General features: G+C 34.7%; 1 protein-coding gene across 3 annotated transcripts in view; it reads left to right on the top strand.

The window, feature by feature from the left end:
* Nucleotides 1-14946, top strand: part of RB1 (RB transcriptional corepressor 1) — a 162568-nt gene that overhangs the window by 54521 nt on the left and 93101 nt on the right. For 2 of the 3 annotated variants that reach the window (XM_019748050.2, XM_074329955.1), the window contains exons 9-11: nucleotides 3518-3595; nucleotides 5817-5926; nucleotides 9122-9199. In XM_019748050.2, coding sequence (XP_019603609.2) covers nucleotides 3518-3595; nucleotides 5817-5926; nucleotides 9122-9199 — 266 coding nt within the window. The remainder of the gene's footprint in view (nucleotides 1-3517; nucleotides 3596-5816; nucleotides 5927-9121; nucleotides 9200-14946) is intronic. The other variant, XM_019748051.2, reaches the window with a different exon arrangement.

Here is a 14946-nt window from a genome sequence, read left to right as displayed (position 1 = left end):
TCTTTAGATTACACATATAAGTGACATCATATGGTATTTGTCTTTCTCAGACTTACTTAGCATAAAACTCTCTAGGTCCATCTATGTTGTGGCAAATGGTAAGATTTCATTATTTTTTATAGTCGAGTAGTATTCTACACAAAATACATGTACCACATCTTTTTTATCCAGTTGCCTATTGATAGGCCCTTGGGTTGCTTCCATATCTTCGCTATTGTAAATAGCACTGCAGTGAACATAGGGGTGCTTGTATTTTTTAGAATTAGTGTTTTTGCATTTCTGTGGATAAATACCCAGAAATGGAATTGCTGGATCATAAGGTAGTTCTATTTTTTATTTTTTAAGGAACCTCTATACTGTTTTCCATAGTGGCTGTACCAATTTGCAATCCCACCAATAGTGCACAAGGGTTCCCTTTTTTCCACATCCTCATCAACACTTGATGTTTGTTGATTTATTGATGATGGACATTCTGACAGGTGTGAGATGATATCTCATTGTGGTTTTAATTTGCATTTCTCTGATGATTAGTGACATTGAGCGTCTTTTCATAAGACTTTTGGCCATCTGTATGTCTTCTTTGGAGAAATGTCTATGCAAGTCCTCTGCCCATTTTTTAATTGGATTGTTTGGGTTTTTTTTGTGTGTATTGAATTGTATGAGTTCTTTGTACATTTTGGATATTCACCCCTTATTAGATGTATCATCACATGTATCAACTTTTCCCATTCAGTAGGTTGTCTTTTGGTTTTGTTGATGATTTCCTTTGCTGTGCAAAAACTTTTTAGTTTGATGTAGTCCCATTTGTTTATTTTTCCTTACATTTAATTTGCCCGAGGAGATATATCTGAAAAAATACAGCTAAGAGCAGAGTCAGAAAGATTACCGCCTATGTTTTCTTCTAGGAGTTTTGGGTTGTACATTTAAGTCTTTAATTCATTTTGAGTTTATCCTTCTATATAGTATAAGAAGGTGGTCCAGTTTCTTTTTTCTGTCCAATGTTCCCAACACCATTTATTGAATAGAATGTCTTTACCCCATTGTATATTCTTGCCTAGTGCCAACTCTTTTGCAATAGCAAATGTTTCGAAAAAAATTTTCTTTTTTTAATTAAAATTTATTGGGGTGACAATGGTTAGTAAAATTACATAGGTTTCAAGTGTACAATTCTGTAATATATCATCTATATATCATGTTGTGTGTTCACCACCCAGAGTCAGTTCTTCTTCCATCACCATATATTTGACCCCCAGTACCCTCTTCTACTATCCTCCCTCCCCCCTTACCCTCTGGTAACTACTGAACTATTGTCTGTGTCTGTGAGTTTTCGTTTCTTTGTTTGTCTTGTTCCTTTGTTGCTTTCAGTTTTATATACCACATATCAGTGAAGTCATATGGTTCTTGACTTTTTCTGTCTCTTATTTCACTTAGCATAATAATCTCAAGATCCATCCATGTTGTCGCTTGGATAAAGAAGTTGTAGTATATATACACAGTGGAAAAGTAATTTTCATATTCACTTACTTTGATTTTAGAGAGTTGCTCCCTCATTCTGGAATCACTGAAATGTAAATCGTTAATGTAATAGTTTTCAAATTTATTTGTTCTTTTATTTCTCTGTGGTTACTAATTTAATGTTTTAAAATACCCTGCTAAGAAAAATACCCTGCTAGTGTTTTGGTTTAGTGATAAGTGATACCAATATTAAATTTCCGTTCAGCCTTCGATAATTCTTCTTCTTCTAAATATTACATAAGATATTAATGGCTGGTAGAGAATACACATGATTATCCAGGAATTGCTTATCTTGCATAGACTCTGGAATGTTGGCATTGGAAGGAATCTTACGGATAGTTTATTCTGCCTCCTCTTAGTAATGAGTAAATAAACTTCCAGAGACTGACAACTAATTACTAACAGAGTGTAGACTTGAGGACATGGCTACCAGTGCTCCTGTCTCTGTACCATGCTATTTCTCTCATAGGTTGTTACATTATCCACAATTCACTACCACCAGATAGATGTATGAATTGTTGCATCTTTGAAATTTCTCTGTGAACTATGGAAATAAATTAGGGGTATGATCTCAAAATCTAGTTTAAAAAGTGTTGGAATGATTTATCAAGACAATCTGGATTTGAGCACTGTGGCTTATGGATATAGACATATATAGATGTATCAACTTTGTGTGTAGGTGTGGGGTGTGTGTGTGTGTGTGTGTGTGTGTGTATGTGTGTGTATGTGTATGTATGTGTACTCTTCTAGAATCACAAATTAACTTCGCTAATAAGCTGACAAATGTAGTTGAAATATGTTTTTTGCTCAGACCCTCAAGATAATGAATAGGAATGTGTTTTCTAATTCCTAGTTAATTATCTGAATTTCAAAACTACTTGTAGTTTCATTTTTTTAAATCACAAATAAATCATTTTTTTACTTTTAATTTTTATTCTTTGTTATAATTTAGAATTATTATAGTAATGATTTTCAAAGTATATTTGATTAAAAGCTTTGGTGGTAATTGATATTAATTGACACTTTATTATTTCACATAATATTTATGGTTATATAACTATGGGTTAGTTATGTTTATGGTTATACAATTACTGGCTAGTCATACTAATTGGTTAACTAGAACCACCCACCTTATAAATATTTAAATTAAGTGGGAATTACGGAAGGTTAATTCTTAATAACTTGTTTGTGTAGTAGAAGATAGGAACTGATACTAAGTTATTTCCATCTTAGTAAATGTAGACTCCAAAGTTATAAAAGGAAGTTAAATGAAGGAAAGTAAGTTGTTTAAAATTCCGCAGCATATTGCAAGTGTAGAATAGTCAGGAATATAACTCCAGGTTTTCTGAGTACAGTCTTTATTTTCCTTGTTAAATGCAGGGTGCATTTTCATGAAATTGCATAGTTCCACACAACACTTTCATTTGGTTTTAAGTTGAATTGTTGGGTTTTATTTTTGTGTGTGAAATTATTTTATTATAAAACCATGTTATTTTCCTAAATTTATGCTAAAATAATTGACTTGATATTCCCTAAGTTAGGTATCAAATGATGTGTATGAAGTGGCCTAAAATGTACTTTGGGGAGAAATCAGAAGCAGTGTAAAGAAGTGAAAAGAGTCTTGGCTTTGATGATAGGCAGATTGCATTTAAATTCCAGCTCTGCCACTTCATAGCTTTGTAACTTTGGTCAAGTTGCTTAATTTTTTGAGCCTCCCATCCTTTCATCATTTGTTAAATGTGGAATAGTGAAGTTGGTTTCAGTGAGTTTTCTTATAAATCCCACTTCATTAATAATTCCTCACTCCCCCTCCATTTTAGAACCTGAAAGCTGCCTCACATAAATTTAGAAGTAAATAATTGAATTAATTATAAATATCCCACTTGGTTGTCTGTAAGTCATTGATCAAAATGTCAGTTAACACTTTCATTCTAGTGTTAATAGTGACAGAAATTAATTTTTTAAAAAATTAATGGTCATGTTGTAACTTTATCTTTTTCAGGTGAAAAATGTTTATTTCAAAAATTTTATACCTTTTATGAATTCTCTTGGAATTATAGCTTCTAATGGACTTCCAGAGGTAATATGAAAGAAACTTAATAAAATGTTAATGTGTTTTAGGACTTTTGGGAGGGAGGAATAGTTATCTAAATTTCTTAAGATGACTTAACTGTATATTAAATATTTTTTGCTTAAGGAAAGGAATCTAAGTAAAATTATAGTGAACTAACTTTATATAGTAACAGAAAAACCTTTTGAATATATACTTGAATAAATAAGCAACATTTGTAATTTGCACTAGAAATTGATTTGCACTGAAAGTTTTCAAAAATCCAACTAGACTTTTGAATTTCTAAATTCCATTGAATAAATATAACTAAATATGCACAATCAAATTTGCCTCTGATTTGCTTTGCTATGCATCCTTATGCATAGGATCCATGATTAATGCCATCAACATTATTGGCATTACTGTATTGCAGAGCATCTCTTTTGAGTATTTTTAAAAGCTACTTAAATGAAAATAAATTCCGTTGAAATTACTATGATTATATTGCAGAAATGTTTTACCTTAGTGGTGTGCCATCCATCCGTTTCTTTTCACATTTTGCCTCAAATGTCTTGCTCTTCAATGAGAACAGAACAACTGAGCACTTAATGTGGTAAGGTAAAATAATGTGGAGGAAAGGATGCTTTAGATAAATGATGAATGAATACTCAGTGATAAAACAATGTTTTAGAAGCACCAGGCATTAGTCACCAAGACCAAAAGACCTGAAATCAGATAGCTAAACTGCTAATTCTGTGACCAGAATTGGTAACTAGTCCTTGAATTCATTAACTTATTCATTCAACAACTATTTATTAAGTACTTAATATGTGCCAGGCATTGTACTAGATATCATTGATACAGACATTTAGCTCACAGTTGCTGTCATTAAGGTGCTAGTGAGCGAGACAAAGAGATAGAACGTTATGGGATTCTACCAGTCTAATAGAAGTATACACAGGGAGTTGTGATATCTTGGAGGGGAGCAATCTAATCCAAAGAGGGGCAGATAGGGTTTGTGGAAAATTGATTGGAGGTGATGTCATTTCTGAGCTGAGTAAAGCTTTATGAAAAATGGCATTTCCAGGGGTTGGAAATTATAGATTCAAAGGCACAGTGATATGTGATAGTATGGTATGTTCAGTGAACTCCAACTAATTTGTTAAGATTGGGATACAGGGCAGAAAAGGTATTAGAGAGGCAAGAAGGGGCCAAGTGTTGTATTCCTGAGTCTTGTTACCAGTTTATATACTAAGAATATGCTATTCCCAACTCTAAAGAATGTTGGATACTCGTACTAATTTTTCTTCTCCTAGAAAGGATTACAGTTTTAATAGAAATCTTAAGACAAACTTAACATTTTCCCCAGTATTTTGCATGTAATATTAATAGCTCTCAATCAATAAATGATTGATAATTATTGCCTCACTAAGCTAGGGCAGTAACAGTAAACTTAAACATGAATGGCTAGTCTACCTAAAACATTTATGCAAACAAAAAGTTTACATATAACTGGATTTCTTTGCCCACTCCTTTTAGAAAGCAATTTTAGTTCCCTTAGATTGGAAACACTTTCGCGTTAAAAGTCATAGTAGAAGGCATGCCAAATAGTTGTCTATTGGGCATTGGCCTTTAAATTATGATTCGAAATTATGAAGCAGAACTCACAAAAGATTTACAGATTCTAGCAATTGAAAAAGTATCTAAGACTGGGAATAAATCATGCAAGTGTGTTAATTGGGCTAATTAATTGAGCTAATGTTCTTGCCTAAGATACTAAACTGAAGGGAGATAGAGTGAACCAAAGGATTTAGGAAAGATAAGCAGAATATATAATTAAGAGGATTTGTTACAATGTTTGAAAAATATTTTATATTGATAAGCATAGTAGAAGATTGAAAGTGAGAAATACATGGGATGTCTGGAGGATCTTGACAATTAAGTGGTTATAATAATACCTGTTTTTATCTTACCCTTTCATCACTGTATTGTTTTGTGTCATTGGTGATTCTTGTCTACCTAAAACTAATGAATGGGGTGAATATATACAATAGGTTTAAAATTAGAGTAGAAAAAGTTGCAATTTTCTTTACTTCACGTGCACATACACCTTATTTACATTGCATGTGAATTCAGTGTGTTGTAAAATTAAGTGTATATTGTGCAAAAATTTTTAAATTAAATTGTACTTCTGTGTACTGACAGATGTAATGACATTAAAGGATAATAATCAGTATTTTTTTTTTTTGAGGTGGAAAGTCTCTCTAAACAATATGAAGAAATTTATCTTAAAAACAAAGATCTAGATGCAAGATTATTTCTGGATCATGATAAAACTCTTCAGGCTGATTCTACAGACAGGTATTGTACATAATATGTTTTTATTTTCTGATACGCTTTTGCTATAGGTCAATTTCGATATAGGTAGGCTCACTAGGTTTTTATTTAACTTAGTAACCTTTAAATAACATTTATATTAAATTCATATGCCTTTATATAAAAATAATAAGATAAACAATATTCCAAGTATATAATTTATTAACAAAGAGACTTTTTTTTTACGATACAATATCTTAACGTTGATTGAAAATCTATTCTACTTTTTATTAAAATAAGTGAAAAATGTTATTTATATTGTCTATATGAACATTAATTTGGCTTCTCATATATACAGGCTTGTATTGATTTTTTAATATCTTTATTAAAGTAATTTCTCCAACCAAGTCAAGGCAGAGAAGGAATCTTTTATTTCCTTCACCTATTTTGGAATGTAGTTGAATTTTCACTTTATCTCAGAGTCTTAGTTTCCTGATCTGTAAAATGCAAGCATTTAGTGTAAGAGTACTATTAATATATGTAATGTATATTGATGAAAGCACTTTGCAAATAGTAAAGTAATAGAAAAATGCTAGCTACTTAGTTCCCAGTTCAATTTATGGGGTTGAATACTTTTCATAGAACTTGCATAGAATAAGTCTGTATGTATAAGAAAGCAATCAAACCAAAGTTAGAAAAGTAGAAAATGAAGATGTTGAACAGCTAATTAAATATATGGTTCTTTTTATTTTTTTTAATTAAAAAGAATACAAAATGAAGGAAAAAATCATATAATCATTTCAATAGATGTAGAAAAAGCGTTTGACAAAATTCAACATCCACTTATCATAATAATTCTCAACAGAGCAAGTATTGAGGAAATGTACCTCAACATAATAAAGGTCATACATGACAGGACCACAGCCAACATCATACTCTTTGCATTCTCCAACTTGATCATGGTGTTTGATTCTTTTAATGTATTGTTGAATCTGGTTTGCTAATATGTTGTTGAGGATTTTTGCAACTGTGTTCATCAGGGATGTTGGCCTGAAATTTTCTTTTCTTCTGGCATCCTTGTCTTGTTTTGGTATTAGGGTAATGCTGGCCTCATAAAATGGCTTTTGAAAGAGTTCATTCCTCTTCTACTTTTTAAGAAGAGTTTGAGAAGGATTGGTATTGATTCTCCTTTGAAAATTTGGTAGAATTCACCGGTAAAGCCAAAGGGTCTTGGACTTTTGTTGTTGGGATATTTTTGATTACTGGTTTAATCTCCATAGTAGTAATGGGTCTGTTCAGATTTTCTGTTTCATTATGATTCAGTCTTGGTAGATTGTATATTTCTAGGAATCTATTTGTGCTAGATTGTCCAATTTTGGTGTATAATTGTTCATAGTAGTCTTAGGACTTTTTGTATTTTTGTGGTATTAGTTGCAACATCTCCTTTTATATCTGATTTTACTTATTTGAGTGATCTCTTTTTCTTGTTGAATTTTAGGTAAAGGTTTGTTAATTTTGTTTATATTTTTAAAGAATAAGCTCTTAATTTCATTGATATTTTCTATTTTTTTTTTTTTTTAGTCTCAATTTATTTCTGCTCTGATCTTTATTTTTTTCCTTTTACAATCTATGGGCTTTGTTTGTTCTTTTTTTATTACTTTGAGATATGAAGTTATGTTGTTTATTTGAGACTTTTCTTTTTACTTAACGTAGGCATTATTGCTATGCATTTTCATCTTAGAACTGCTTTTGCTGCATTTCATAAACTTTGGTGTGTTACATTTTCATCTTTTTTCCTCAATGTATTTTTATCTTTCTCTCTTGATTTCTTCTTTGACCTGTTGGTTGTTTAGTAGCATATTGTTTAATCTCCATATATTTGTGAATTTTCCAGTTTTCTTCATGTAATTAGTTTTTAGTTTTATACCATTGTGGTCAGAAGAGATGTTTGATATGATTTTAATCTCTTAAATTTATTAAGACTTGTCTTGTGGCCTAACATATAATCTGTCTTGGAAAATGTTCATTGTACACTTAGAAGAATGTGTGCTGTTGTTTTGGATGGAATGTTGTTTAAGTATCTGTTAAATCCATCTGGTCAAATGTGTCAGTTAAGGCCAGTGTTTCCTTATTGATTCTGTCTGAATGATCTATCTATTGATATAAGTGGGGGTATTAGTGGAATAATAGTAGGTGACTTTCCCACTATTATTGTATTACTATCTATTTCTCCTTTCACGTCTGTTAATATTTGCTTTATATATTTAGGTGCTCCTATGTTGGATGCATAAATATTTCCAAATGTTAGAAATGTTATATCCTTTTGTTGGATTGACCCCTTTATCATTGTAACACCGTTTTTGTCTCTCAGATAGAGATTTAATGTGAATTGTTCTCCATATCAACTATTTTTTCTCATTTAGATAAATGTAATTTTTAAAATGAGCACCAGAATAAAATTGTTGGAGTACAGTTGACCCTTGAACAATGCAGGAGTTAGGGGCGCCAACCGCCTGTGCAGTCAAAATCCATATACAACTTAAGTCAGCCCTTTGCCTATGCAGATTCCTACTTGTGGATTGAAATTCCAGTTGATGCTTGAGTAACACAGGTTTGAACTGCATGGGTCCATGAGTTCGTAAGTGAACAACCTACCTTGTTCAAGGGTCAACTGTAATTCATTTACTTAAGTTGTGTGGTCTCTGTCATTTTTCAGCCTCTCACCTGCTATTACTTGCCTGGTTCATTTTTTTTTTTTTTAATTGATATAAAAGTGTACTCTCTTGAATTGTCTTATAAAATCCTAAAATACGAATGGTTGAGAGTAATTACAAAAGTTTTTGAATGACCATAAATATGGTTAATATTATGTCTTTTAGCAGCAGTATTTTAATATGTAACTGAAAAAAATGTGTAATTTGGAAGTTAAACACAAGTGAAATACTTCTAATTTTATTTAAGTCAAAGTTAAGTTTTTGGAAGGCATAATGATTGGAAATCTTGAGCTTTGATATTTTTGGATACCGAACAACTTGATTAGTAATAATCATTAGTAATAAACATCTAACTTTGTCGAGAAAACATCCAACATTCACGTTCAAAAAAATTCTTAGTGATCGGTGTACCTGTTTGTCATAAACCTAATGGAAAGAAACCCGACTTAAAAACAATGGTAAAAATACATATAATTTTGTTAAGTGTAAATGTTCAGTCTGAATGACTTTGCTTATTATTATTTAGTTTTGAAATGCAGAGAACACCACAAAAAAATAACCCTGATGAAGAGCTGAATGTGATTCTTCAACAGACTCCAGTTAGGTATGAATTGTCTTACTTTTGAATGTCATTATAATTGTTAATTCACTGTGTTATAGGGCTTTGGGTTCTTTTTTATTTGTTTCATTATATATTTCTATATACATGCCAGAAATGTACATTGAGTGCTCTTTGCATTCCAGGTATTTTGCTAGTTGCTAAGGATATGATTATTAGATCTAGTTTTCTCTATCATTAAGGAATATAACCTAGAATGAGGTGCGTTCTATTTCGGTAAATAGAAAAAAAAAGTATCACCATTTGGTCTGCATACAGCCTAGAGGGATTAGAACTATTTTTATGTCCTTTTTCTCACTTACTTCCCACATCCAATCTGTTAATAAGTCTTGTTGAATTTTTCTCCTAAATATTTACTGAGTCCATCTACTGTTCTCCATTTCTACTCTCTCCACCCTTGTCTGAAATATCTTTCTCTTTCTCTTAGATTTTTTGCAGTAGGCTACTAACTGATATCGCTGCTTGACTTTCATCTGTTTCTTTCTCCCCACCACTATCTCTATTCTTCAGAAAGCCCCCAGAATAATATTCTAGAAATGTAGTCAGGTCATGTTCACCCTGCTGTTAAACGTTTTGATTGCTTCCCATTCAATTGAAATACAATGCAAATTTCTTAGTAGTGCCTACAAGACCTTATATGATCTACTCATAGCTTCTGTTGCCTCACCAACCTCATCTTGTTTTCCCGTTCATTATGTGCTAGTCAGATTCCTGAACTCTCCAAGCTCTTCTTTTGTACTTGAGGACCTTCGCACTTGTTTTTCGCTCTTCTTGAAACTTCCCTCTCTTCTTTCCATGCATCACCAATTGCTGCTCTTCTGTTAGGTTCAGCACAAATACTACTTTTTTAAAGATTTATATCTCTCTGAAGTATTTTATTTCTCATAGCATCTTCATAAATTTCTTCACAGTGTGTCACAATTTGTAATTATAAAATCATTTGTGTGTTTGCTTGTTTTTGCCAAATCCATAATGGTCTTTAAGTTGTATACCACATGGACCGTGACTTACTGTTCACCATTTAATAATTAGGACTGAGGATAATATGTGGTACATAATAGGCAATCAGTAATATTTTTCAAATGACTATGTATACAAATAAATATACATGTTTTATAAGTAGAGTAATAAACCTAAGACAAGTTAATGAGATGGCACAGAAGGGATTTTATGAAGTGGTGTATGAACTGAATATTGTCACAGGAGACTGGCATTTTAGTGGGTGGGAATAGCATGTACAAAGGCATGAAAGTAGGAAACAACACAATGTGTCTAGGGAACTGTTAGCAGCTCTGTATTAGATTATGAAGGGCCTTGTATTGCCACACGCTTAAGCTTTGTCTTTAGCTTGTGCACAATATAGCCTGTTGATATAAATGAGTGTTAAGCAGGGGTAATGATAAAATAAGACATGATTTTTGAAAGATTACATGATAGTAGTTTGTGAAGGGATGGAGGAGAGCATGGTGAAAAATAGAGAGACCTGTCATATGTCACAATGGTTCTTAACCAGGGGTACACATTAAAATAACCTGAGCAGTTTTTTTCAAAGTACATATGCCCAGACCTTATTACCATAGACATAGTGAGTAAGAATCTCTGGACTGCTATATTGCAGTAATTCAGTTGAGAGATGCTAAAGATGTGAACTAAGAGTTAGGCAGTGGGAAGGAAGGAGCAAGAAAAGGTTTGGCAAATGTTTGATGAATTCATATTTAGAATATTATTCTTAAAGCATTTATGGATATGAAGAAGATGTGAGGTAAGTAATAGGATATAAAGATCGTATAGATTTGGGAATGATCAGGGAGAGTTAAAACCATCAAAATACACCAACTTGCTTGAAGTGAGGGCGTATAATGACAAGAATGGATAGCTAAGGGCTGAATCCTAAAGAATGCTGGCATTTAATTTAACTACATAAAAGTTAGATTAAAGAGAATGAGAGGTGTGATTGGAAGCTCAAAGAGTGAAGGCAAAAAAGCCAAAGGAGGGGAGGAAGTTTCAACAAAGAGAAAGTGTTTAAGAGTGTCAAATGCTTCAAGGAAGTCAAGTATAAGAACAAATGAGAAAGAGAGATTTGGTCAAGATGGGGGAGTAGGTAAACAATGTGCTCACTCCTCTCACGACCACATCAAAATTACAACTGAAATACAGAACAACCATCATTGAGAATCACCTGAAATCCTGTTGTACCAAAGCCCTACAACTAAGGACATACAGAAAAACTACCTTGAGACTGGTAGGAGGGGTGGAGTCACAGAATGAGCTAGATCCACACCCAGTTGTGACCTTTAAAAATCAGGAGAATATGTCAGTTGCAGGGGTCCCCCTGGAGGAGCAGGGGGTCCCAGCCCCACACTAGGCTCCCCAGCCCAAGGTTTTAGTGCTGGGGAGAGAAGTCCCCATAACTTCTGGCTGTGAAAACCAGCGAAGATTGTGGCCGAGTAAGACGAAGGCAGCTGCATTACCAGGCGCTCCTCTTAAAGAGCCTGTGCATGGACTTACTGATGGACTCATTGGCTCTGAGCTCCAGTGTTGGGGCAACAGCTTGAAAGGCACCAGGGATTTATGGGGAGGAACTGAATTGTCTGGCTGCAGGACGACGGCTGGAGGGGCACCTTTCTCCCAGATGGAGGAGCTGGTAGAAGCCATTGTATCTTTGTAGAACCCTCCCCGCTCCCAGTGTGCAGACACAGGGAGATGCCATATCTGAGTCTCCATCAACATGGCTAACACTGTTCCTTTGCTTTGATTCTCTGAGACCCAGCCCCACCCAACTTTCAGGCCTCTGCCCCCACCCCCCAAGTTGCTTCCAGTGGCTTTTCCATATAAATGGCTTGTCTTGGCTCATGCTGCAGACCTTTCTAAAATCCACAAAGGTTCACAAAACCCAAACAAGCAGCATCTGGCCTTGGCATGTCCCATACCTCTGGTTGAGCAGCCCTGAGTGCAGCACCAGCGACAGCCAGCATCAGTTTGCATTTTGGCCTCTCAAGGTACCTTCATGCCCAGTGCGAGCAGTAGCCATCTGTGGATTGCTTTGTGGCTCATGCCAGGTGGCCCTGGGCAGGTCACAGACTGCAGCTGAACTTGGACTGTGGTGGGGTCCCTCCCAGAAGGCTCATAGGCTGGCATGCCTGGTGGTCAGCTTCAGACGCAGCCACCTACAGGAACAACACACTCAGAGTGCAGACTGGGCAGGCACCAGAGCCCTGCTAGAGCAAATCCTGCTCTGTAGGGTCAGCCCCTGCACTACAGCTCCTCCACTGTAGTCACAACCAGTTCTCGCAACCAATCAGCCCAAGGGTCAGTCCCTTCCATTGGTATGCAGACAGCAACCAAGGCTCAACTACAACAGAAGTGCACACACAATCCACACAAAGGACACACCTGGATTACCCAGCTCAGGTGACCAAGAAGACTGTGCCACTGAGCTCTACAGAACATTTACTAAGGCCATGCTACTAAAAAGAGACATAACAGCCCTACCTAATACATAGAAACAAACACAGGGAGGCAGCCATAATGGGGAGACAAAGAAACATGTTCCAAATAAAAGAGCAGAGCAAGGCTCCAGAAAAAGAACTAAACAAAATGGAGACAAGCAGTCTATCCCATGCAGAGTTCCAAACACTGGTTATAAGGATGATCAATAATCTCAGGGAGAACTTCAATAAAGAGATAGGAAACATGAAAATGGAGGGAGAAAACAAAAAAGAAACAGAATACAATAACAAAGAATATAGTAGAGGGAATCAACAGTAGATTAGATGAAGCAGAGAACTGAATCAGCAATTTAGAAGATAAGGTAGCATTAAACACCCAACCAGAACAGCAGAAAGAAAAAAGAATCCAAAAAAAAAAAAAAGAATTTAAGGGGCCTCTGGGACACCACTAAACATATCAACATTGGCTTCATAGGGGTACCAGAAAGAGAAGAGAAAGAGCAAGGAGTTGAAAACCTATTTGAAGGGGTGGTTGGTTAGCTCAGTTGGTTAGAGTGCGGTGCTCTTAACAACAAAGTTGCTGGTTCGATCCCCACATGGGCCACTGTGAGCTGCAACTAGATTGAAACACTACTTGACTTGGAGCTGATGGGTCCTGGAAAAACACACTTAAATAAAAGTTTAAAGAAAAAAAACACCACCACCAACAACAAAACCTATTTGAAGAAGTAATGACAAAAAGCTTCCCTAACCTGGTGAAGGAGATATATGAGCCCAGGAAGTGCAGAGAGTCCCAAACAAGATGAACCCAAAGAGGCCCACACCAAGACACATAATTAAAATGCCAACAGTTAAAGACAAAGAGAGAATCTTAAAAGCATCAAGAGAAAAGCAGTTCCTTACCTACAAGAGAGGTCCCATAAAACTGTCAGCTGATTTCTGCAACTTTGCAGGCCAGAAGGGACTGACAGGAAATATTCAAAGTGGTGAAAGGCAAGGACCTACAAACAAGAGTACACAGCAAAGCTATCATTTAGAATCGAAGGACAGATAAAGAGCTTCCCAGATAAGAAAAAGCTAAAGGAGTTCATCAGCACCAAACCAGAATTACAAGAAATTCTAAAGGGACTTTTTTAAGAGAAGAATTAAATATATATATGTCAAAATATGAATAATAAAATGGCAATAAATACATAACTATCAATAGTTGCTTTCATAGTAAATGGATTAAATGCTCCAATTAAAAGACAGTGTGGCTGAGTGGATAAGAAAACAAAACCCTTACATATGCTGCCTAGAAGAGACTCACTTCAGATTGAAAGACACACACAGACTGAAAGTAAAGGAATGGAAAAAGATATTTCATGAAATGGAAACAAAAAAGCTATGGCAGCAGTACTGATATCAGACAAAATAAACTTTAAAATAAAGGCTATAACAAGACAAAGTAAGACCCAGTAATCCCACTTCTGGATATTTATTTGAAGAAATGCAAAACGCTACTTTGAGGGGACATGTGCATCTCTATGTTCATTACAGCATTGTTTACAGTGGCCAAGATGTGGAGGCAGCCTGGGTGTCCATCAAAGGATGAATGGATAAAGAGGAGATGGTACATACCATATTTCTCCAAAAATAAGACTTAACTGGACCATCAGCTCTAATGTGTCTTTTGGAGCAAAAATTAATATAAGACCGGTATTACATTATACCCAGTCTTATATTAAAATAAGCCCTGGTCTTATATTAATTTTTGCTCTAAAAGCCGCATTAGAGCTGATGGTCTGGCTAGATCTTATTTTGGGGTAAATGGTATATACAATGGAATATTGCTCAGCCATGGAAGGGAGTGGATTCTTGCCATCTGTAGCAGCATGGATGGACCTGAAGAGTATTTTGCTGAGTGCAGTGTCAGACAGCGAAAGACAGATGCAGTGTGATTTTGCTTATATATGGAATCTAAAGAACAAAATAAACAACCAAAAGAGAAACAAACAAAAAAGAGCAAATGAGAAAGATCGTTGGTTTAGCAATGGGTCATTTTTGGCTTTAGTCATTGTGATTTAAGTAGATTAGTTAAGTTATAGAAGCAATGTACAAGTTATAGAAGCAATACATTTGAAAAGTGAGAAAGTGTAGATATCAGTTTAGAGAGGCTTGACTAAGAGCACTGAACCTGGTGTACTAAATAATATTTAAGGACCCTTTCAGGCATAAATATTCTACAGTTCTTTGCATCATTAAGTAGTGCCTACAGTAGCAGTATACTTACTGCTACTCCAA

Source organism: Rhinolophus sinicus, linkage group LG04 (assembly GCF_036562045.2).
Source record: "Rhinolophus sinicus isolate RSC01 linkage group LG04, ASM3656204v1, whole genome shotgun sequence".
In the NCBI taxonomy this organism is placed as follows: domain Eukaryota; kingdom Metazoa; phylum Chordata; class Mammalia; order Chiroptera; family Rhinolophidae; genus Rhinolophus; species Rhinolophus sinicus.
This window is presented reverse-complemented; position numbering and strand designations above follow the sequence as displayed.